Source organism: Balaenoptera borealis (genome assembly GCF_965194805.1).
Source record: "Balaenoptera borealis genome assembly, chromosome: 9".
In the NCBI taxonomy this organism is placed as follows: Eukaryota; Metazoa; Chordata; class Mammalia; order Artiodactyla; family Balaenopteridae; genus Balaenoptera; species Balaenoptera borealis.
Genome location: NC_138873.1, coordinates 61,194,787 through 61,220,958, shown reverse-complemented (window position 1 = coordinate 61,220,958; position 26,172 = coordinate 61,194,787). Strand labels below are relative to the sequence as shown.

Sequence of the window (26,172 nt, the reverse complement as noted above, 5' to 3'; positions counted from 1 at the left end):
TTGAGGATCTGAAAGAGCTTATCATTTGGGCTATATCTATTGATATTTATTATATTACAAATTGCAATAGAAAAATTTAACTTACTCATTAAAAAAAATAATAAACATTATGTTAATATAAGTCATATATTTTTGGTGAAAAATAACTTTCTTTTCCAAAACAAACCAAAAAAATATACTGAGAAGTGGCATTTTTTTTACATCTTTGCAAATCTCTTTAATGTCTAGCTTAAGAGAAGACAGTTACATTCTCATATCTGCTTCTGCATACAAGCTGTTGCAATATGTTGCAGATAAAAACAGTTAAGTCAATATTTCTGTCAATATTAGAAAATTAAGAAAGACATACATATTTAACCCATACATCAAACAAGAGATCACAATGGAAATTGAAAAATATTCTAAAATACAAAATAATGAAAATATTGCAAATAAATCTTGTGGGATGAAGTTAAATTTGTGCTAAATGAAGAATTTATAGTCTTCAATTCAGATATTACAAAGAACAAGCCTCTGAAAATAAATTTTCTAAGTACAAATATAAGATAGAAAAAGAACAGTAAAGTAGAAGAGTGAAAAATCATAAAAATAAGAGCAAAAAAAAAAACCAATTAAGTCTCACAAATATATGTAGCTGGAAGAGGAAAAAGTATTTTAATAAATTTTTCAGATAATTGTGGGAATTCCTCTTTGATATTACACCAAAACTTGACAAGTGGTATTTCTTAAAGGTTAGTTGTAATATAGAATCCAAAATCATGTCAATGAACGTTCTGTTCTCTGCTACGTTATAAGCCATTGGTCTGTCTTGTGCTTTGAATGAATGTTTTCCACACATGCATACTTTCTAAAAAGCCTGTACTTGTTATCTGAAAAATTTTGGTTCATTTATACAGCTTCCCAATTTGGACAACACATTTCATTGTCCATATTTTTAAAAAATCGTATTTGTTAATATCACCAATGTTGTCAGAAAGTCTTTAATTATCAAGAAGCTCTCAAGCTCATGATGACAAATACAAATGTTCCAAAATTCTAATTTTCTTAAAAGCTCAAATTATATTATTAGCAAAAAATGCTGTCAGTTGACTTGTTTGAAGTGATAGGCTCATTTTTAAGAAAATATTTGCCAAATACCCAAGTCTGAATAACCATACTTTGTCAGTTGTTCTTTCACAGTAAAAGCGGTCAGTTCAGCTTACAACTCAATCACATAAGTGGTTCTCACTTAGACAACAATTTTGCTTTCATATGCATCAAAAGTACTTTAAATATATTTCCTATTGTCATTCACAGAATACTAAAAGGGCATGTACTCAAGGGTCAAAATTTATTAAAATTAGTAACTTTACTGCTTCATTAATGATACACTTAAGTCAAACTGGCTTTTTTCCCCCTCTGTGATTGCATGGCCTTGAAAATTATACTGACTACTAGTATAATCTTGAGCCATGGTGTTGATTTCTGCTACAGCTTTTACGCTATTTGTACAAACACCAATATAGTTTTGAGCTCACAGAACCCCTGAAAAGTATTAGTGACTCCTAGAGGTCTATGAAACAGACATTTAAGAACCAGTGCCCTAGATTTCAATATTTCTCTATGTTTAGCCTTAACCTCCCCAGACTATGAGATGTATATTTTTCAGTGCCTTGACTATCCTTACCTTCATGTCACACTATCATTTCTGTGCAGAGAAGAGTTAATATAGCAGGTCCCAATGTCATTACCCTTAAGAAGCCTATTTGCAAGGTTGGTCCTTGGTTGGTTTTTGGACCCTTAGATTTTTCCCATCATTTCCCAATAAGAATGGCTCACTGTGCCTAAACAGTTTGTGCAACCAATACACTTTATGCTGAATATCTGCTTTCCTTCTGGGAGTCCGGATTTTTAAAAGTGCCAGACAAACAGGTCCTAGATGACCAGCTCCCATTAAAAACTCTGGGCACTGAGTCACTAATGAGCTCCCCTGGTTGACAGATTTCATAGGTGTTGTCCCAATTCCTTGCTGGGAGAATTAAGCATGTCCAGTGTAATATCACTGTAAGAGGACTCTTGGAAGCTGTGCCTGGTTTCTCCAGAGTTCACCCATGCACTTTTTCTTTGTTGACTGTACTTTGAAACTTTTCACTATAATAAGCCATAGATGTAAGTACAACTATATGTTGAGTTCTGTGAGTCCTCCTAGTGAATCATAATAGCACCTGGGGTGGGGTGACCATGAGCACCCCTGACACAACCGCAAACTAAACAGGTTTAAAATTGGACTTCTCACCTACTTCTGCCCCACTCTAAATCATGATGTTCCTATTTCTCCTTAAGGTCATCATTTTTCTGGTTAAACACAGTATTTATTTCATAATCATTCAAAAATCGCAGAGTGCAATCTTCAATTCCTCCTAAACTCACTAGCTTCTGGTCATTAGTGCTCCTGCACCTTTAATTTACTCTATTGTTACCAATTTTCTTAAAGTCATTTGATCAAATCAGACCTACTTAAAAATTTATACAGCCTGTTCACAGGATAAAATTTAACTTCTTATACCAAGATGCTCTGAATTCTTAACCTACTGATTGACCTATCAACTAACTGACACTTAGCATATACTGTCTTATATTATTATTTTAGCCTTTGTGTATGTCTTGTATTCTCAGACAAGTAAAAGTTTTCTAAGATCAAGGACTAGTTCATTTGGTTCTTCAAATCCCCAAGAAATCCTCACATAATTCTATCTAGAATTTAGCAAACAACTATTATTTAGTGAGTAGTTAAAAAGCAATTAATTTGGGTAGGATTAAATTAGGAGAGCCTTCAAAAACAATCAGTGTAGTGCATGACTTCTACTTCCCTTTCTGGTCCAGTATGCTCCCCAGCATAGGTGTTTAATTAATTACAGATGGAGATCCAATCAACAGCTAAATAAAAGGCTCCAGAGAAATATGTATTTTATATCTACATCTACTATTACGAAATATTTTTAGGATTTATATGACATCTCTAACTGTAACAACTGTACTTTAACTTAATGAAAACCAATGGAAGAATTCACATTTATGGAAAGAGCTTATGGATTGTAAGGATCTTCGTTGCAGTTAATACCAACTACTCTGTGGGAAAATAAACTAAGTTTTACTGTGAATAGCTTACAAGAACACTAATCCAAGCACATTAATGACCTCAGTTAGGCTATAAAACAAAGACTATTACATAAGACAGATTCCTACAAAATTAATAATTAAAAATACAATGTTGAATGGGACTATTTATTACAGAGGCAAAATAAAACAAATGGATTGGTTTTTAAATCCCCAACCATGCTATGATATGAAGTAGTTGGTGCTTATGCTGAATACACTAAAATTTTACTGTAAAATTTACACTGTTCATTACAGGGTGGTAAACATTAAGTTGGAACTATTATGGACCATATACAAGGAAATTTAAGTACCTGAAGAACATTGTTATCTAACAATTTCAGCAATAAGATACTCCTACAATTTGGATCAGACTTGGAGTTAAGGCTTTTATGTGGCATTCTTTACTCTTATTATTTTTTATTACACGTAATTCTTCTGCTGTCCTGAAGAGTGAGTTGTGCTATATCTTAGATTCACATTTTTATTCCTCCAGAATTTTATAATAGCAGCAACCAGTAATATGATTCAATTTAAAATAATTCATTTTATGGAAAAACTTTATGAACACTTCAAGATTTTTGGAAAAATAATTGTAACTGATCTGAACAATTATATTAATGAATAAAAAATACCTCGAGGAACACAACAAGTGCTTTTTTAGGGCCTTCTTGGATAGGTAAATATTCAACTTGAGCCTTTGAGAGAATATTCTTTACTTCTGAGAGTTTAAATAGCAACCTTGTCAGTTCAGCCAACTGTTCCATGTAGTCTTTTTCTGTTAAAATAAAATATTTATATGTTTATAAATTTATGTTTTTTATATATTTTATATATACATATATATACACACACACACATATATATGGAAGAACAGGGAATGTATCATTCTTCATTTATGACAATGTTTTCTTTTAAAATTAAAATTTCCACATTATTAAAAACTTTTAAGTTTCTCTCACTATGGGAAGGCTTTATTTAAAAACAAACAAATGAATACTTGTGAACGTCCTAGTCCCAAAAGCTATTCATGTAAAGCCAACTGATGTAATAATATATGAAAATAAATTTGGAGCATTTTTTCAGTCCAGCCTTTGTGAGATTTATGAATGGCCATAAACAATAGGTTTAGGATAAGGCATGCCCTACAGACAATCAGAACTGTATGGGATATTAAAAACAAAAAAATTACAAGGAAATGGGATGAAATTATTCATAATTGGATATTTTTCTTTATAGGGTGTTAACAGTGTGATATTTGGTTATTTACTTCATATTTCCACTTTTTTTTGTGATCAGTTTCTTCAAGGTAAAAAAATAGCTTGTCATTCGAGAGCAAAGTTTTGTTCCTAGCTTCCAAGGAAACAAGTTGTTTTATCTTTATAGGAGAGAAATTTGTCATATACAGTAACGGGAAAATATCAAGAAAAAGAAACAGGCTGCAAAAGGAAATAAATTTCTGTTCATATTAACGCCTATTTACAAATATATTTTTTACCTTTCCTATTAATTTACATAATGAAACAGGAAATTTTAAACATACTTAGCTATCTAGAAAGCAAAACACCTGCAATACTTACCAACTGCCTGTTCAGTATTTAAATCAATGAACGAGTCATCTGGCACATAAAGGTTTTTTATATACATTTGCAAAATGCAACGGATCCATGATCTTATAGTTAGGGCTTGAAAAGATACACAGCCTGAATGAGAAAGTGCTTCACATAACATGCTGTAAAAATAAGTTGATGGATATTAAAAAGAGAAACCAAAACAAAACCCTGACAATGTATTCCCTGAGTACAGAGATTCAGAAATAAAGGAAAACATTCTAATATCCCCCAGTTCTTGGCCTCACTTATTTTACAAACACACTAATGCAGACATGCATTGCTGAAAATAAACTCTACAGATACACACAAAATGATATTTTAGACAAATATTCTTGCTTTCATTTGTAATGTCCTAGTTTTTAATTTTCCTTTTCCCACTGATGGCATACATATAGGCTAATGCCAAAGGAGAAAAGGAAAGAAGAACATGGTTAAAATTAGAAAAACAAGGAAGGGGATTAACTAGCTAGGTGAGATAATACTAAAGGAAGTGTCAAGTACAATAAAAAACAGTGGCCCTTAGAGTAAACAGAGAAGAGGTCATGACCAAGATAAAAGGTAAAAAGACAAAATACATTTCTATGTGGCTCTCCTGACCAATCCCGTTCCCATCCCTTCCTTTCCTGCTCCCCCACCTCACAGGAGTCATTATTAAGGAATTCCAAAATAACATCTGAATGAGATTAAAAAAAAAATTATCTTACAAAGTCAAAGGCCTGGTTAAATCTGATTTCTAATCATTTTATAAGTGAGGATAGAGAGAATGAGGATGGTCTTAACCTAATTATAAATGTTATGTAGGGTTAGACACTTGAAAAATACATATAAATCATAACTCTAAAAATACTGTTTTGAAATACTTTGAATATAAGTTATCATAAAAAAAGAGAACACAAAACAGAAGAACTCAGTTGGGTCATTTATTACTTACACAACCTTCCCAACGTTACTTACCATCTTTGCATTTCAGTTCCTTCAACTGTGACTAACACACAATATTATTTTAAAAACTGAAATCCTTTCAGATAATTTCAGCAGAAGTATTTAATAAATAATATAAATAAATGTTTGTTGTTATTAAAGAATTCTTAAGCTGGAAGGGATCCTGAAAGTAATCTAATTGAAGGTGAACTCCCTTACTTTACAACTGAAAGCCAGTGAGAAAATGATTAATGACTCTGCTTAATGAACTTCCTTTTGAGAAGAATACCTCTCTTCATTTTCACTGACTGGCAGCTGGGATCAGACCTACACCGGTCTCTTAGGTTTGTGTATTTATTTTATTTTCCCTCATCTTGATATTCTTATTTGAATTGTCCTGATTATTCTATACTATTTCTATTATCTATTGCATATTTTTTCTGTTGGGGTTCCTCAGATCTCTTATGTAATATGGCAGGAGACACTTAAAGATACAGAAACCAAAGTTCCAGGTGGGGAAGTCTCTTGTTCATGACTACACAAAAGTCAAAGCTTTAAACATCTAGCTGTGAAGAGGAAAGCTATCATTAAATCTAAAACTACGGTAATATAAGTGTCTTACAGATTCAGCAATATTAATTGTATAATTTCTTTCACAATGGTGAGTGAAGAAAGGTCATTTCAGGATGAGGATAAGGCAGTCCTACAAAAACCGTTTTGACAAAACAGCAGCAACACTGTTTTAAGAAAGCTTTCCTACTATTAATACTGTCAAAATGCTGATACACAGAAAAGCAACAAACCGCCCAAGTGAGAGTATATATAGTAAAGATCAGTTTTTATTGTGAAAATTCTTACCTTCCTAGTGAACTCATCTATCGTGGGCTTACATTAATGTGCACACCTGAAATAAAAACACTTACCTATTTTGTAGGAAATGACTTAAATATCTGGCTACAACTTGGGGCCAGACGATATCATCCCAACCAAAAAGTTGTATCATTGATGTAACTGGCTGAGGCTGAAGATCTGATGGAGCTGTGCTGGGCAAGTCCATTGCCAGCAAAGTAAAATCTGGATTTAAAATGAGAAAAACTCACAGTGAGAATTTTTTAACACTCCCCCCAAAATTATATCAAGAGTGATTTAAAAAAAATCAGCACTAAATATAGTAAAATGTCACATTTTAGAAATGTACAACAGAAAGCTAAAACTGGACTAAATTCATGTTGTCGAAGAAATTTCTGTGGTGATCATCTGGATCTCCAAGAAAGGGTCTAGAATAATCTATCTCAGCATCATCATGATGAATCAATAATGGCCCCCTCAAATGGCAAATTCTACACCTGATGTCTCTGCTTATGTGACTCTCTCATTCAAAAGACCCATTACAAAAATTATTTCTAGCATCCACTCTTCTCCCATTGAGTTAATTTACTCATCACCTGCCACAGACAGAGTTCTTCCTCACCTTGGACACTGGACATTCTCTTCTAGTAAAAAGTGATCTCCTACAATCAATCAATGATACTCCACTTCCGTCAGAACTCACAAAGCCTAGGAACTAGAATTCCTTAGGTCACCATGGTAAACAAATGTACTTTATTTTGTGATTTCCTGGGATTCCCCAACTTAATTTGCACTACATCACTATATGTTTATCAATAAATTGCTTCTTAAGCACTGCCTCCTATGCAGCTCTCTCAAATGGTGGCTATTTATTCTCCCACACTCTCATACACTGGACCCACATAAGGTGAGCTTACTTCTTGGTCCACATTGCTGCTTCTATACCATTCTCCCTTCCCCCTCCCTTTGGCTTTGAGTCTTAGGTCATCAGATTAGGTCACCAGCACTAACTCTCCTTGTTGCATTTGTCTACCATTTCCTCCTTCACCTCCTCTCATCCCTTGACGATCTTAGCTCACTATCATCCTTTCTAACTGCACTCCTGTCATAGTCCTTGATGATTTTTTCTTCCAATCTCCTGGCACTGAACTCCTCTCCTACAGTGAGTCTATCTTCCATTCTACTTTAGCCATTCACTCCCATGGTGATACAGAGACCTTGGCACTACCCATAAGTACAATCTCACCATAATTTCCACTTTGAAGACCCCTCTTTCTGGCATCGAACTACCTTTCCAACTCTCCTCCTCTAGGTTCCCAAATCCAACAATCCTTTGATTCCACCAGGACCTACAATTCATTGATCCTACAAGTCTTCCCCTTCCTTCCCCTTTTTAGGCAGCTTGATTACATGGTCCATTATTATACTGATTTTCATATACCATCAACTCCCTTGCTTCTTACTTGATTTTTTGTACTTGCCTGGAAAAAACACCATCTGTTTAATTACACCCTTGGTCTTCTCCCCACATGCACCTACACCAGTATAAATGGCTGGTGAGCAACCATGCTGACTGATCTCACTTCAGGTTTATGACTACTAACTTTAAGTGGACTCTTAGAGCTGGCCATCATTTCTACCACATTTCTCTAGTCCATTCAGTCTTTTACTCTCCTAGGGGATTATTGCATACCTTCTTTCCTCGCTCCGTCATAAGCCAGCATCTCCTCCCCATCTTCACTTTCAGCTAATGACCTTACTACCTCACAGAGTAATGAGAAACGTCAGAGGAGAACCACCACGTCTACCCAGCAACCTCCACCTGGGCCCACTTACTCTGCCTTCTCTTCTGCTACTACAGGATATCTGAGGCCAAGTCCTCTATGGCATCCCATTTCTCTTGGGCATTAAAACACAAGTGAGTCTCTTGCCACATCAAGTTTTCCCTTACTCCTAAACATTCCTGTCAGCATTATAAATATGCTGAAATTTCTCCCATGTTATTAGAAAAAAATCTCTGACCCCACTTCCCTCTCCAGCTAACATCCCCATTTTTCTACTTCTCTTAGACAGTGATACTCAAAAAGATTTACTACATTTGCAGTCAGTGATTCCTCTTCTCACATTTTCTCTTGGATATCTTCCATAAGGCCTTTGTCTCTACCCACTACAGCAAAACTGCTCTTGAAGGTCACCAGTGACCTCCATCCTACTAAATCCAAGAACCGATTCTCAGGCCTCATCCTATTTGACCCATTAACTGCATGTGAAGTGTTGATAACTGCTCCTTCCTTGAAAAGCTCTGTCATTTGGTTTCCAGGGCACTATACTGTCTTGGTTTTCATCTCACCTCACTGGTATTCCTTTGAAGTCTCCTTTCTTGGTTCCTCTTTATCCTACAAATCTGAACATGGGAATACCCTAGGGCCCTATCCTCAAACTTCTCTTTTTACTGGTACTTACTCTATTAGTAGTCTCATCCAGTTCATAGCTTTAAAGACTATTTATACATACATAGTTTCCAAATTTAAATCTCTAGCTTAGACCTCTTCCCTGAACCCTAGGTTCATTATCCAGGGGTCTAACTCAACATCCCTACTTGGATTTTAATGGACATATTAAAAAAAAAATGTCCAAAATCAAAATCCTAGTCTTCACTCACAAAATCTGCTCCTGCCACGATCTTCCTCATCTCAAACAAGGGGTTCTCCCTTTATCTGTTTTGCTTACCATATCATACCCACTTAGAAAATTCTGTCAGCTCTACCTTCAGATTGGAAATCTGGCCACTTCTCACCACTTCTACTGCTACCACTGTAGCCCAAGGTGCCCACCTCTGAGCTGTTACAATAGTTCCCTACACGGCCTCCCCACCTCCCGATAGTCTATTCTCCAGCCAGCAGCCAGAGGGATCATATCACTCCTCTGCTCAAGACTTCCCAACAGCTTCTAATCTCAGGGTAAAAGCAAAAGTCTTCACAGCTATGTACAAGGCAGAACACAAAATAGTTCTCCATAACTGCCTGACCACATCTCTGACCACTCTTACTCCTTTTCTTATTCCACGAGAGCTTTGACGGCTTCCTGTAGTTCCTCAGACACACCAGACACACTCTTGCCTCTGGACTTCTGCATAGCTCATAGCTGCATAGCTGCATATCTCACCTCCTTCATGTCTTTGATCAAATGGTACTTACACAGGTTTTCCTGACAATTCTGTTTAAAATTATAACTTGCCTCTAGCTTTCCCTATCCCTATCCTTTTCTATATTTTAATTTTTCTCCACAGCACTTATCACCATCTGACATATTACACATTTTACCTACTGATTTATTTATGTTCTCTCCCCACCACTAGACTATAAGCTCCATGAAAACATGGAGCTTATACATGAAAAAAGGAATTGCAGTCCTTTTTTTCCCCATTGGTATATCCCCAATGGCAATAAAAGTGGGTATTCAATATCCTTTTTTTAATGCAGGAAATTTCTCTCTCCTATGAAGTCTTTATTTCAAAACGAACCCAAAACCCACACATATTTTGCTTTATATCTATATACTGTTTTATTTTCAGTGCCTAGGACAGCACTGACTCAACTTGTATGATATAATTTTTGGTAACTAACTGGGAGTTGGGATGATGAATGGGAGAAAGATAAGTCATATCGGCTAGTAATGACTGCTTTGGTTAAACTGAATATCAATATTTATTTTCATAGACATTACACTGGTTGGAAAACCGTTGCCCTGTCACAATTCTTCAATCTATGTATCATTGTAAAGTCTTAATTATGGAAGTGTTACCAGAATTCAAGGTCTTTTAAAATTTATATCATGCAGTCTTTTCTGTAGTGCTTTTAGCTTAGCTTTACTCATTCACACCAGGGTAAAATAAACCTTGGTTTAGATCTTAGGTTTTCAAAAGTGTTAATATTTAAATACATTAAATACCTTCATATAAATTGCGTTTAAATACATGCAGTCACCATACTGATCACTCTCTATTCCAGTATTTCTTAACATACATTGGGTAAAATATCCCTTTGAGAAAGATAATGACTACTTTTTGGGAAAGTGCATATATGCACATATATTCAAATTCTTGCCTATAATTTCATCTGATTCAGAGTCCCTTAAAGCCTAAGGACATGTCCGTAGGCTAATAATTAAATTAAGTAAAAATTATAACCTAAAATAGAATCTAATGAAGTCAGAACAATAACATTCTCTATACTCCATGTCATTCTGAGCTCATCTGCTTGATGTTGAAGTGGAATTCGTGCTATATCCTTTATTGCTCTTTATTCAACTTCATCTTATACTAGATATCTGAACATACAATTTGAAAATAAACTACTTGAACTAGAAGAAATCAAATGTTGCTTTACTTTCCAAATAATGCATTCATAAGAAAAGTTCACGTACATTCAATATTTTTAAGGTTAAAAATGATCTTTTGTTTTTAGAAAACGATCACTTAATTTTTACCTTTACTAAGAGGAAAATAATAAACAAACCAAAGGTTCCTAATTTTAAAATATGTAACTCTTTTCATCTTTCTGGTTGACAAAATATTTATTGCACCATAATAAAATAAGAGTCTGTTACCAAGCAGACAGAAGAAAAAACTGACAGAGTCTGCAAAATGAGAAACTAATTAGCAAATTAACAACGCTGACCTGCAGCTGCATCTGCGAGTTGTGAGAGAGGCACTATCTGTGACATTCTCTGACTCTTCAAAAATGAAAAGAAATGCCTCCATAGTGCACTGGCAACTGCAGCAAGGTGGCGCTCTTTAGCCGATAATGAAGACTGCACAATGAGGTCCACATTCTCGCTCTGAAGTTCCTGACACAATTGTTGATGCATACTCCTAAAAAGAAATAAAAATACAGCTAACACCCTACAAACACTCACAAAAATTTTTCTTTAAATACATTATGGGCTTTTAACATTTACACCATATGAAAACTGAAGAACTGTTTTATATCATTAAAACCTTTATGCCAAGACATTATGCATTTCTGGTTATTTGATGGATGAATGATGGCATATTAAGCACCATAAAGTTAATGTTAATTACTAATGTCAACCATTAATTATATGCTTTTTAATATGTCAGATCGAAATAAGAAACAGGCAGCTTCAGAATGAAGGTTTGCATTTTGCAACTCACTATGACAAGTGATTTTACTTACAATCTAGACATAAAAACAAAATTTTAAACCATTTCTCCTGTGAGCTTTAGGGCATGATGTACCAAGAGGACAGTGAGTATTTATGGCTTATGTGTGATATTTTAAACTAAAATACTTTCCTTGTTTAGAGCAGACACAGGTGTTGAGCTAGTATATAAAACTGTGCTACATACAACCTTATTATCAGTACATTGGTCCAAAAAGATCCATAATCATTTTCACATAGTAGAAAAAAATAAAAAATAAAAAGTTATTCTCCATAAATCCATAAAACATGAATTCAATACTATCTCAAGTTTCAATTCATCATTTACTCACCTTTTTTTCCTATTGAAAATTTAGGCATCTCTAGACCTTAAAAGAAACAAAAGGGGGTATATACTAAAAGATTTTTCTAGTGATCTGGAATAGAAGGCATTTATGCAATATGCCCAGCAATTAATAATATTATTTAAAACTAAATGTGCAACTGTGATATTATTCCTGTTTCTGCTTATATTACTGCCATCTCAATTGAGAGTAGACACAAATGCATTAATACCATCCTTAGATTTGCCTTCTTCAATTAAAGAGAAAGCAGTGAAAACCAACCAGTGGAGCTAAGGCAGAAGGCTTCCTTCAATAATGGTAGTATTCCATTAAGAAAAATGACTAGGGGCTTCCCTGGTGGCGCAGTGGTTGAGAGTCTGCCTGCCAATGCAGGGGACACGGGTTCGAGCCCTGGTCTGGGAAGATCCCACATGCCGCGGAGCAACTAGGCCCGTGAGCCACAACTGCTGAGCCTGCGCGTCTGGAGCCTGTGCTCCGCAACAGGAGAGGCCGCGATAGTGAGAGGCCCACGCACCGCGATGAAGAGTGGCCCCCGCTTGCCGCAACTAGGGGAAGCCCTTGCACAGAAACAAAGACCCAACACAGCCAAAAATAAATAAATAAATAAATTAAAAAAAAAAAAAAAGAAAGAAAAATGACTAGTTCTTTAAAAAAGAAGGAAATATTACATTAATTCCAACACTCCTGATGTTTTAAATCAGTTCATCTAAGGGAAGTGGACACTCAAAATAACTATATAAAATACAGAACTAACTAGTGCATGTAACTAAAGCAATTCTGCAAAAAGATCAAACTGGTTGCAAGACCACATCTTCATACTTTTCACATAACTACACAAAAGTAAAAATTTTAAGTATAAATTATGTAACACTAGGACTCTGTGCCTCTCTACATTGGAATTCTTGGATGACCATGAGATACTACTTAATGCTACTTGAAGTACTGAAAAATAAAACAAGTGTACAAATGCCTGGGGAAAGAATATCATAGTAAGCAAGTCTCATAAAAACTAACCAAATATCTGCTATGTTCTCTCTGTGTAAAAACCTGCCTGAGATGCTTTCAACTTGAACTAGTGACTAAAGAACCATTTCAGGTCCTTTAGCTTTGAGTAAGATGAATATCAAATCACTAAAATCCATTTGGCAACTAATTCATCTGCCTACATCCACAAAGCAAAGTTCATGGGTACATTTCAAGACACTGGAGTCCAAGTAAAATAATACCACCAGTTGTAAAACCCATCTATAGCTTTTTCAAAGTACTGGTCTCAAAGGATAATAAATAACTTACTGTATTTGGGTAGGATGGATTTTACTCACTATTTCTAAATAAAATAAGCCATTTCTTTACTCACTAAAATCTATTCCCCAGGAAGGGGTATTATTTCTGATCATCCTTTACAATGCCAGAAATTCTTTAACTAAAAATCAGAACAATTCTGTAAGATGGGTATCATTTAATCCTCTTTATAGATGATGAAGATGATAATAACATGCCTAAAGGTCACATGGCTAAGAAGAGCTGGCCCCATAATCTGAATCAAAATCTGACTCTGAAGCCCATACTTTTCCCTTACACACTAAGACACACACCCTTATATGCTAAGATGCATGCACATGCACGCACACACACACACGATTTAAATATTGATCAATTTTCTTCTCTCTCTACCTGGGTTGAAGAAATTTTAGTAAGCCTAAGAAAAGAAGCTAGACAAGCCACATGTAGCTTTGCCTTGTGAAGAGGCAGGGGCAAATGTTTTGAGTAAAAGACTAGCTTAACATGGGTTAAAATCATTTTGGAAATACACATATGTGGAAATACAGATAACCAGCCCACTTATGTTCTAAAAGATGCAATACATTATAGCAGAAAATAAAATCTGCTGAACATCAAGTTATTCAAATTGCAGCTCTTATAATAGAAACAATAGCAACATCTAGCATTTACTGGTATTTACCATGTGCCAAGCACCATGCTAGGTATTTTGTAAGCATAGTTTCTCACCCCATGTGGTAGGTACAATTATTATTCAAATCTTATAAATGAGGAAACTGAGGCAACAGAAGTAACACTTGTGTTGGGTAAAACTGCTGGTTATTAGCAAAGCTACTCTGAGCTGTGTGACCTTGAAAAAAAAAAAGAGTAACCTCCCAATTTTTGTTTTCTAAAGAGTTAAGATTAGGAACAATCATTTATCATCCACCCAACAGGGTTATTGTGAAGATCACATGAAATAATGTCCTCAAAAGTGGTTAGGAGGGGACTTCACTGGTGGTCCAGTGGTTAAGAATTCGCTTTCCAATGTCGGGGATGCAGATTCGATCTCCGGTCAGGGAAGTAAGATCCCACACGCTCTGGGGCAACTAAGCCCATGCGCCACAACTAGAGAGCCCACATGCCGCAACTACTGAGCCCGTGCGCTCTGCAGCCTGCACATCACAACTAGATAGCCCATGTGCCGCAACTACTGAGTCTGCGCACCGCAACGAAAGATCCTGCATGCCGCAACGAAGATCCCGTGTGCTGCAACTAAGACATGATGAAGCCAAATTAAAAAAAAAAAAAAAAAGTGTTTAGGAACCTATTGCTACACTATGGAAACATCCAAACTTTTACATACCTAGTTATCCAGGTTTTCATACGCTTCTATTTTAGCTCTGGTATCCTGACTCTTTCGGCTTACCTCATTAAGTTCAAGCACTTTCCTGATTCCTGTAGCCAACTGCTCTTGTGCCCCACTTTCCAGGATTTGTTTTCCTGTTTTTATCTTCATGTTACTTTTTTTTTTTAATTATTTATTTATTTATTTATTTATTTATTTATGGCTGAGTTGGGTCTTCGTTTCTGTGCGAGGGCTTTCTCTAGTTGCGGCAAGCGGGGGCCACTCTTCATCGCGGTGCGCGGGCCTCTCACTATCGCGGCCTCTCTTGTTGCGGAGCACAGGCTCCAGACGCGCAGGCTCAGCAACTGTGGCTCACAGGCCTAGTCGCTCTGCGGCATGTGGAATCTTCCCAGACCAGGGCTCGAACCCATGTCTCCTGCATTGGCAGGCAGATTCTCAACCACTGCGCCACCAGGGAAGCCCCCATGTTACTTCTTGTTGTGATTTCACATATTCACTTATCCATCTTGCCCCCAACCTTCCCACCCTCACACAGACACACAAATGTACTGAGGCATCTATCACATAAGAGGCACTGAAACCTGCAGCATCTGACTGCTGCTATCTGCCAGCCTGGTCTCTGAGGCACTGTTGCTCCCTACTAACCTGGGCAGGCTTCTGGGAACACTTAATTAGACTACTACATCCAGGTTTTACTTCTCATCTTTGTATGCTATTGCTTCTCCTGTAACTGATAACTATAGAACAAGGTATGACATACTGTACATCATTTTCCTGGTAGTCATAGCTGTATATGTAATATTTCTAACATATTATGCCTCAAAATTTAAAGAAAAGTCGTCTATTGATGGACCTTGCACCACACAGAAAAAGCATAATATAATAAATGTGAGTGATGAGAGCTAACAGAAAGCAAGGGATTAACAACAATTAACAATTGAATTCCTTTTAGTTCTACTGCAAAACCTGCCAACTTTCTTCAATCTATATTAGTAAAAAATATAATGGGAATTTCTAAGTTAAAACAAGTTGTTCTAAACCACTATGAGTAATTATTCCAAGTGCCTGATTGATCTAACTAATGGAAAACTGGATGGGAATCAGGATACTCTACCATTTTTAGTTTCAGCTAAATTCACTAAAAAAAAAAAACCTTAGGTACTCTGGATCTTCTTGTCGTTCTTATTTTCATCTATAAAATAGGGCTATAATCTGCTCTACTACCCAGAAAGAATATAACATAACCAAAGTAATGACATTACCAGAAAACAAAACAACCAAAAAAGACCCCAAAGTTTTAAAGCTGGAAGGTATCTTAAAAATCATCCAACCCAATCCTGTCTTCAAAAAATAAAAACAAAACAAAACAAAAACAGACTCCAGGCATACAGAGAATTGTGCAAAGCCTCACTAGGAAATGATAGTAGCTTAAGTTCTGACCTCCAGTTCTGTGCATGCCCAGTATTCAGGGAGAGGCAATAAGTCAGAAATCAAGCTGGCAAGCAGCCGCTCAGGCACACCCAGCAGTGCCTCCCTGTAATGGCGCCTCAGTGCATTTGTGTGTATGTGGACGAGGAGGTGAGTGGGTGGTAACAACTGAGTGAATAGGTGAAATCTAGGCAAGGAGTTTATTGGCTGTTTTGACTATTGAGGGATTATAACAAATAAAAAGCCCAGTACTGGCAATGATGCTTCTGGTCACATATAATGCACCATTAAGGCATTAAAAAGGCTCCTCAAGAGGTAAGGAAAATTATCCAAATGAACTTGTCTAGGAGAGAGCCAGATTGTGACTCTGGAAAACAGACTTAGTTTTTTCATCTGTTAAATGGGAATAATACCCTACTATCCTCCACAGAGCTGCTAAAGTTTCAAATCACACCACTTAGGTAAAAACAATTTGTAGACTATAAGGCAAGATAATATTTACTTTAGTCTCATTGCTACTGATTCTAATTCCTAATAACCATGTTCATAGATGCAGTAGAGCATTAACTAGAAACACATGGGCTTTAGAGACAGACACACCAGAGTATAAATCCTACTCTCTCAACTACTAGTTGCATGGCCATTTCCTCAACTGCTGTAAGAATTCTTAATAAGACATATTCAATAAATGGAATAATTATTATTATGGCCAGAGAATCAAAGACTGTTTATTGAGAATATATGCGCCTGCCCAATTCTAAGGTTTTGACCTTTATTAACTAATTTAATCCTGTACATACTATTATTTCCCCCATTTTGTAGACAAGAAACCTAAATACAGAAAGGATAAATCATTTGATTGGGTCATATTGTTAGTAAGCAGCAGAGCCAAACTTTGAAGCCAGGTAGTCAAGCTACCATGCAACTCTGCTACAGCTACCTCAAATACCATTTTACTACCCAAATAAGTAATACATGTCTTAAATGTTATACTGCTATATTCATTCATTCATTCATATGCTAAGTTCCTAAAAGAGGCAGTTACAAAGTAGTATAACATCCAATCCTGGTGGCACACCAGATGCACACACATTCAAAGTTTAACACTTTTGGGGAGTGTAGACTATTCTACAGGGATTCTAAAGGTAAAGACATATGATCATTTAAAATTTTCCTGTGGTCCACAATTGAGTTAATTTTTAAGACTGAGGAAAGAGAATAAATCAGGAATCCAGTGTTGAGCCTAGCAAACCAAGCATGCTTATATCAATACCACCTTATGGTTTTATAGAATAACACTGATGAAGTACTTAAGGTAAGGTAGTTTGCCCCATCCCAAAAATAGGGTATAGCATTAAAATATATCAATAAAAAGTGATCGTTTTTAGGAATTACCCTTATAATTGTATTAGTCTTATATTTGTGGATGATTATGGGTCTCAAATGACTTAAGTGTTTCAGTGATATTTCACTGCATTTTATGGTACACTAATAACAAGGATCTACTTCAGTAGTTATCAATCTTGACTATCATCAAAATCATCTGTAGAGCTTTCTAGAAATACTAAAGTTCTGGCCTCACTGAAGATCCTACTGCATCTTCAAGTTTGGGGCCTAAGCATATTACTTAAAAAAAAAAAATTCTCACTCAGTGGGTCTGGGAAGGGGCCTGAGAATCTACATCTCTAGTAGGCCGATTTTGCAAGCCCATGGACCACACTTCAAGCAGTTACCTTCCTGGCTTTTCTTGTCTACAAAGTGGGAACAATAATAATACCTATAGGATTAAATTAGTTAATTAAAGTCAAACACACAGAATAGGGTTGACACACTATTCTCAATTAACAGTCTTTGATTTTCTGGTTAACAGTAATAGATACTCCATTTATTGAATATGTCCTATTTGATTCTTGCAACAGATGAGGAAATGGTCATGCAACAAGTAGCCCATGAACCACACTGAGTAGCAAGACTATTTGTAATTCTGTACTAGAGGAGGTTGATAATCATTCCTCTACTCTGTAGGCTTAAGTGTAAAACAAAGTACAGGTTTATACTAAATTAGAAAATAAAGATCATTGAGTGCAGCAGAATCAAATGGGCATGGAAATGATTCTCAGAGGACAGGTTAAGGACAAAAAAGGTGAAAAAGAGGAAATTAAAAGCACAAAGGCATATAAATTCCATACATTTACTCTCTAATTCAACACATATTAGACATGTTCTAAGCAGTAGGGATACAAAGTTAACACAACAAAGCTTCTGCCCTTCTGGAGCTTATATTTTAAAAAGAGACAGATAATTAAACAAACGCAGATGTGGAACACCTCAGGTTGTAGTGAACTTTATGGATAAAAAGAAATCAAGGTACAGGGATAATGAGTAATGAGGGCTAATATTTCAACTAGGATGATCAGGAAACACCTTCTCATAAGGTGACATATGAGCAAAGGCTTAAATGAGTAAGGGGGAGAACCACATGGATATAGGTGGGTAGAGAATTCCAAGGAGAAGAAACAGCAGTGCATAGGTGCCTAGGCTGATGGTTTCATGGGCTCAAGAACAACAATTAGGAGGCCAGTTGGTTGAAGCACAAAGGGTGACAGAAGGAATAGCAGATGAATTCAAAGAGGTAGCTGGGTTCCAGATCATGTAAGGTCTTGTAAGCCATGATAAGAACTTTAGATAAAATCAAAGTGGATAACAAGCCACAAAAGCAGAAGAGTAACATAATTTACATCTTAAAAGGAACAAATGAAAAAGGAAGGTGTTTGGGGAAGGAAAAAAAAGTAACCACTCTGACTATAATGGAGAATTTTTATAATAGCATTAGAAGGCAAAAAATTTTAGAATAGAAAATAGGGCTGTATTTGTTCGGTCACATATTCTCCTCATTCACTTCACAGGAAGTTACTCAATGCCAGTCACTGTATGGAATGCCAGAGGTACAGAAATAATTAAGGTACAGCCTGCTATTAAAAAAAAAAATCTAGACCTCATTCTGAAGGTAGTAAAGAATCACTGAAGGATTTTGGACTGAGGAGTGATATAATGAAAACAGTGTTTTGGGAAAGATTAATCTGGTAATGGCAAACACAATGGGTTAGAATAAAAACTGACTAGAGACAGGAGAGACCGATTATGAAGCTTCTATAAACATCTAGGTATGAGTTAATGTGCAATTTGAGCTACTTTACAAAGAAAAAAGAAAGCTAACGGAATTATTTGGCATTTTGTGAAGGAGAGGAAGGAGCAATCTATGTTATTGCTAAGTTTTGGGAGAGGGAAACAAATTTAGGAGGGACAGTTAATTACTGTACAAGGAGAGTATATTTTGATTTGAAAACAGAAAATTTAAGTAACAAAATCCCAAAAGTTTTTGGAAATCTAGACCTAGAGTCCAAGAGTACATTCAGACTAAGGAATCACTGTGTCCAGTAGCTCAGCTCATTTTAATGTCTATTAATTACATGATGTACTGTGTTAGATGCTATCAAATATGGTCCTTGCTCTCAAAGAACATACAATAAAGTGAGGAGACAGAGGTATCTACAGAGTATTATATGTACACAAAGGGAATATTTGGTCCAACTAGGGGTTTGGTGAGGGCTTCATAGAGTAAACACACCATTATCAGATTATGAAAGTTAGTTAGTTAACTGAAGTTTTAGTTAACTGAAAAATAATACAAAAAGTTTCAGGAAGTTGTAGTAACATGAGTAAAGCATAGTGACATGAAATTGCATGGTATATGAGGGGACTCACAAACAATTTACAACATTCATAAACAATTTAGTATTACCAGAAGATGAAAGGTCAAGGGGCAGAATGATGGAAAATGAAACTAGAGTACTGATGGAGACCAAGCCATGGAGGGCCATGCCATCTAAAAAGTTAGAGCTACAAGTAAACAATTCTTTAAGGCAGAGAGAATTAAGAGACAAAAGCAACCTACATACCCAACGTATATCTTCCCATAAATGTTCCCAATATAACCTGGAGCTTATAAGCACTACCTTAGACATACATACATTTAAACACCCTGTGTAACTGCACAGGGCAATGTTACAATATTATTTATTTGTCTTTGAAATATTTTCATTAAAAAACTATCCAGGGGCTTCCCTGGTGGCGCAGTGGTTGAGAATCTGCCTGCCAATGCAGGGGACACGGGTTCGAGCCCTGGTCTGGGAAGATCCCACATGCCGCGGAGCGGCTGGGCCCGTGAGCCACAACTACTGAGCCTGCGCGTCTGGAGCCTGTGCTCCTCAACAAGAGAGGCCGCGATAGTGAGAGGCCCGCGCACCGCGATGAAGAGTGGCCCCCGCTCGCCACAACTAGAGAAAGCCCTCGCACAGAAACGAAGACCCAACACAGCCATAAATAAATAAATAAATAAATAAATAAATAAATAAATAAATAAATAAATAAATAAATAAATAAATAAATAAATGTATGTTAGAGAATTGTGTGAGTTGGTTGTTAAACAGCCATTGTTAGAATTAAAATTTAAAAAAAAACCCAAAAAACTATACAGTTAATTCTTGAAAAATATTGGGGTTTATCTGCATATAATTTATAGTTGGTCCTCCAAATCTGCAGTTCCTCCACATCCAAGGATTCAACCAATCATGGACTGTAGTACTGTAGTATTTATTATTGAAAAATATCCACGTGTAAATGGATCTGAACAGTTCAAACCCACGTCGTTCACTGGTTAACTGTACAAATAGCCATTCATCACAACAACCTTTTTATGTTTTCTGCCGATGTTTCAGTGCTATCTTATGCTCTAATTTAATAAAATTGAACCCGACCTATAACCATTCACATTATTAGCACAATGTAGTGCAAATGCTCTTAGCAAATGTGTGCACTACTTACTGCACTATCTTAAGTTGAATTTATTTATTTTTTTTTAATGGTCTGTTTCTGCCATTTATTCTGTGTTTGGGGGAACAGTTTAGCCAATGATCAACAAGTAATAGTCCTAAACTTATCACGAAGACTCAAAGAAACAGTATCATGCTGGATATTAAGACTGAAGTTTTACAGCACCTCAAGATGCCTTCAAGGAAATGGTTGAGGGTAAAGACCACATTAAGGCTTGGTTGAAGTCCTTTGACATTAAAACTGCGAGAAACTATAGGCAGATGGATGTCATGTCTTAGGGATTTCTAAAAGAACAAGAGAGCAATCATCACCTGACCATGACAACTCATTTCCAGAGGGCTAATGCTAGAGTAACCCTGTACTGCTTATATTCAGTTAGGGCCTTTATTTCCAGGAACTCATCCTCCAAATTTAATAGCAAGTATGTGGGTACAAGGTAATAGATGAAAGTAAGACAGGGAGAGAATATGGGCTCAATATAAAGTAAGGCAGTTTCCAAGTTAGACGGCTACCAGAATACTGGGTGGGTAAGATCATGAGTTATGATCCAGGATCTTTGTCCTTTACGTTAGAGGCACTCAGAGGTAAGATCCTCTCTGTAAGAAGTCTCACAATAAAATGTACACATCTTTGATAAACTAAAGTAATACTGGTCTTTAGGGAGGATGGTAGGGAGACGCAAGAGGGAGGAGATATGGAGATATATGTATATGTATAGCTGATTCACTTTGTTATAAAGCAGAAACTAACACACCATTGTAAAGCAATTATACTCCAATAAAGATGTTAAAAAAATTTTAAAAATAAAGTTATACTGGTCTTTTGGGATTTCAAATATGGTTCTCTTCCTCTTTAACTGTAAGTAGATATGTATAATTGAGCAAGCATACATGCATTAGATCTTATCTAAAATGTTATGTATAGAATTCTCATACAAGAAAAAGGAGGAGGGGAACCTTACGAATTGGTGGCTGAAGGAGGAAATCAGAATATATATATTTGCAATAACGGCATACCTCACTTATTGCACTTTGCAGACACTGCGGTTATTTTACAAACTGAAAGTTTGTTGCAACTGCATTGTCAGATGATGGTTAGCACTTTTAGCAATAAAGTATTTTTTTAATAAAGGTATGTACGTTATTTTTAAGACATAATGCTATTACTGCACACAATAGACTACAGTATAGTATAAACGTAACTTTTAGTTGCATTGAAAAACCAAAAAATTCACGTGACTTACTTTATTTCTATATCCACTTTATTGTGGTGGTCTGGAACCAAACCCACAGTATCTATGAGGTATGTCTGTATAGGTAATAATGTGAACAGAATATTTATGGAAAATGCCTTCATTATGGAACACAGATCAACAATCAAACTTAGCAACACGAGAGCCAATAATTACTGGTGATATTAAACACACCTCAATTTGTAATCTTCTTCCTCCTCTTATTTTTCCCTCTCTCTCTCACACTCGTTCACTCACTCACTCTGGCTCTTCCACCATTCACTGAATACTGTGGTAGTTTCAAAACATGGCCACAAATTCTTTGGCACTCCTTGCAACTGGGAGATCTGTGACTACTCTGACCAACAGAGTGCAGTGGACGTGACCCTAAGTGACTCCAAGGCCTGACAGTAAGAGGCCACAAAGCTTCTTCTTTATTTGCTAGGAAAACTCAGTCTTAGCGCCCTGAAATGCTATGTAATAAAGTACAATTACTCTGAGAACACTCTCTGGAGAGGCCATAGGTAGTACTCGAGTCAACAGAACCAGCTAAGCCTGTGCTTCAGCTATTCTAGCTCAGATGCTAGACACGTTAGTGAAGAAGTCATCTAGGAACCGGTTCGTCTAGCTTCAGCTGGTACAGTCTCCAGCTTTTTGAGTTACCCCATACCGAAGAGCCCCAGACACAGGGGAGCAGTGAAGAGCTATCCCTGGCTTTGCATATTCTTGACCTACAGAATCTATGAGCATAGTAAAAAAGTTGTTTTGGGGGTGTTTTATGCCACTATGTTTTGGCATGGTTTATTATGCTCTAAAGAACAGGTACCAACTATATACTAAGTACTATGGTAGAAAGTAGGAATTCAAAGATGAAAAAGATACAGACCTGACTCTAGGAATTCACACGTGAGGAGGAGGAACAAAGACTTTATTTCACTAAAAGTATAAACAAGGGTGGTATCTGCAATGGTGCAAAGGCAAACTTAAGATGAAATAGCTATGTTTCAAGCCTCCTAGGGACCATCTGCAACACTCTCAGAAATTCCAGACTTGTTTTAGGACAAATGAATTGCAAAGATAAGGATCATTTGAGGAAAAACTACTTTAGTTTCCTAACTATCCAGCACAGAACACCTATAGCAAGCATGTACTGAGACACTCTATGGATACTATCATATTTACTCTCAATAAATTTTATTCAGTTCTGTTGCTTTCCCATTTCACTAATAATTGACAGCTTTTTAAAGCAAGTTTCATTTTAAATTTCCTTAGATATAGGGTAGTATGTTTGTGAACCTATGAAGTTCATCTTTTAAAACTAATTAATAAAGCCACCCTTCAAAAACTAGCTTAATTCTCACCATCCCAGTAGCCTTTTCTGAAAACAACAGTATACAGTCAGCTGTACCCTCTACCTACGGCTGCAATTATTATACCACATCTTACTAAATGTGTTTAGCTGCAATGTGGGAGAACGTACTTTGGTTCAAAAGAATTCAGGATCATTTTATTAAAGGTAAAGACCCAAACATTTTGGGGGTCAAATATTCCACAAGTAAGCTAGGGCTAAATTCCATTTGTGAGTACCTTTTCCTAATTGGTGGTAATAAATTCCTAAAAAGAAAGGGTCAAATGGCAATGTTGACTGATTCTTAACTACATTAACCCAAATGTTCCTGTCACAGTGAAATTTGTTCTATAATTTACCTTAATGGACTAGGTATATCAATAAATATTGACGATGTCCAGTCTTTTTTTCTCTTCCAATTAAATCAAATCCAATTCTATGTCAACAGATCGTTCCAATGTATAATTACAATAACTAATGCAATGGGAAAAGTAGTGTCCCTTGATAATAATTTTTCTAAAACCTCTTAGGCATTCTGCATCTTCAATATTTCTCCTACACTCAAGAAATATAGTAAATTACAAAACAAGACACTACCGACCATTGCCAATTGTGATAATGGATCTAAAAAAACTCATCATCAGCTCCACTAGTGACTACATTTTCAGGTTTCAAAACTCAGTCAAGCAAAAGAGTTAAAAAGTACATAGGGATGTTTAAGAAAGAATATTCTTTATCAAAAATACAACCAAACCCTTAATAGAAATAGTAGCTTAGTCACTATTTTAATATAATGAAAAACCTGGGGCTTTAGAAGTCTGTAAATCCCTTGAAATTATGTCTAGTGTTTTGTGTATATGTACTTATTTTTATGACGAGAGAGACTACAGCTTTCACAAGACTCTCCAAAGGGTTTGCCTCAAATGAATGAAACCCACTAATTAGATCCTGTCTCTTTTCCATTCCCACTAAATGCTTCCTCTAGATTTCCAACCCCAACTCCTCTTCTCCCTCCTTTTCATTTCCTCACTCTGTGCCTCTCCTGTCCTCAACAACCCAGGTGTAACCTGTGTACCAAATACACTAACTTAAAGGGAAAGCTTAATCTGAATTCTATACAGAAAAAGCTGTTACTAGTCAATGTATAAGATCAATCATCAAAATAAATAAATGTATAAACTTCTTTGGAACAAACCTGTATTTAACAGTCCATAAATTTCTTAATTTTAATTGGTAGTTATTACAGATACCTTAGTTACACATGCATTTCTTTCCGGAGAGGCCATTTGCCATGTTTACTATAGCTCTTTAAAAGGAAGGAAAAGATAGAGGGGGAAAGAGTTTTCCTAAAAGATTACTCCTTGAGTCAATGATCTGCGGGGGTTATTAGGAAGCTCCATCACTAGGGTTGAGAGCCTCAAAGGCTTTTGTTTTATCACTAATTTCCTTTTGCAAGGCTTCAGCATATGAGCTGATTTATCTGGTCTGCATGCTTAGGGCTTGATACATTGCTATTTGTACATGACAGGTTTCATCTGTGTAGCATCATTGAAAATATTTATCTGCACATCAAAAAAGCTCATCTCCTGATGTAAAAAATTATGCATAAACTGGGGTAAGCAATGTTAAAGAGGTGAGTAAAAGACCTGTGATATCTCATAAAATGGAACCAAACTACAGGAAGATCACCAATTGTGTATGAATGTGCAACAGGGCTAAAACAGCAGATACAGTACCAAAAAAGGAAGAATTGGAAAGACTCTTGCTTCCAGTGATAAAATAGTAGGGCTTTGTTAGCATTCTGTGAATTTTAACTGGAAATAGTTATTTACTTCAAACAAGAAAAGATGAAGTTTTATGATCAAAGAGGAAATATTTCAAAATAAACTTTAAAATAGTCCCCATTGTGTTTAACCCCCAGAAGAAAATTAACCCCTGAAGTTTACTCTTACGGGAAAAAATGTTTAGATTTTTGTTACTGTGGTTCTTAATTAAGAAACGTTTGATAAAGCTTAATGTCTTTATAGGAAAGTAACTTTAGAGAACACAGAAACAAAAAGGTAGCCAAATGTAAAACTGCTTTCCTTTCAGAAATGATAATCAGCTTAAAAACACCTGTGTAAAAGATTCTGAAAGGAGGGCACAGCCTACATATTCTAATAACAAGGTTATTTCCCAATTTCCAGCAGATGACATAGAACACATTCTTTTGAGAAAAATCAGTATTTTTCTTTGTGAAGAAGGTATACATCGAGTTAAAGAGTGTGTTCCTGTAATTCATCATCTTTCAGAACATGAGGTTACATTAGGCTCCAATCACCCCCCACTCCTACTGTTCTCAGCATTTGGTAATATAGATATTAGAGCTAATTTTCTGTCATTCAGGAAGAACTGTTGCATCACTAAACTTGTATCATCATCACCTCTGAAACACAGTAAAAATCACTGTTAGAACCAATGGTTTATTAGATCGAACCCACCATCAACAATGTCAACTCTGCCTGGTTGTGTTAACAGGAAAATGTTTTACGAGTTCTACCACTGGGCATCAAGTTAACTTCCAGCACCAGCTATGCTGTAAAACCCTGAACGTAATT

The 26,172-nt window shown here is 36.1% G+C and overlaps 1 protein-coding gene across 6 annotated transcripts in view; it reads right to left on the bottom strand.

Annotated features, from left to right (window-relative positions):
• MMS22L (MMS22 like, DNA repair protein) overlaps positions 1-26,172 on the bottom strand; it is a 194,175-nt gene that overhangs the window by 77,600 nt on the left and 90,403 nt on the right. For all 6 annotated transcript variants that reach the window (XR_014248429.1, XR_014248430.1, XM_082405195.1 and 3 more), the window contains 4 exons: positions 11,198-11,391; positions 6,593-6,743; positions 4,716-4,867; positions 3,771-3,913 (listed from right to left, as the gene is read on the bottom strand). Coding sequence is in view for 4 of the 6 variants with exons in the window: in XM_082405195.1 (XP_082261321.1) it covers positions 3,771-3,913; positions 4,716-4,867; positions 6,593-6,743; positions 11,198-11,391 (640 nt within the window). In the remaining 2 variants the exon portion in view is untranslated. The remainder of the gene's footprint in view (positions 1-3,770; positions 3,914-4,715; positions 4,868-6,592; positions 6,744-11,197; positions 11,392-26,172) is intronic.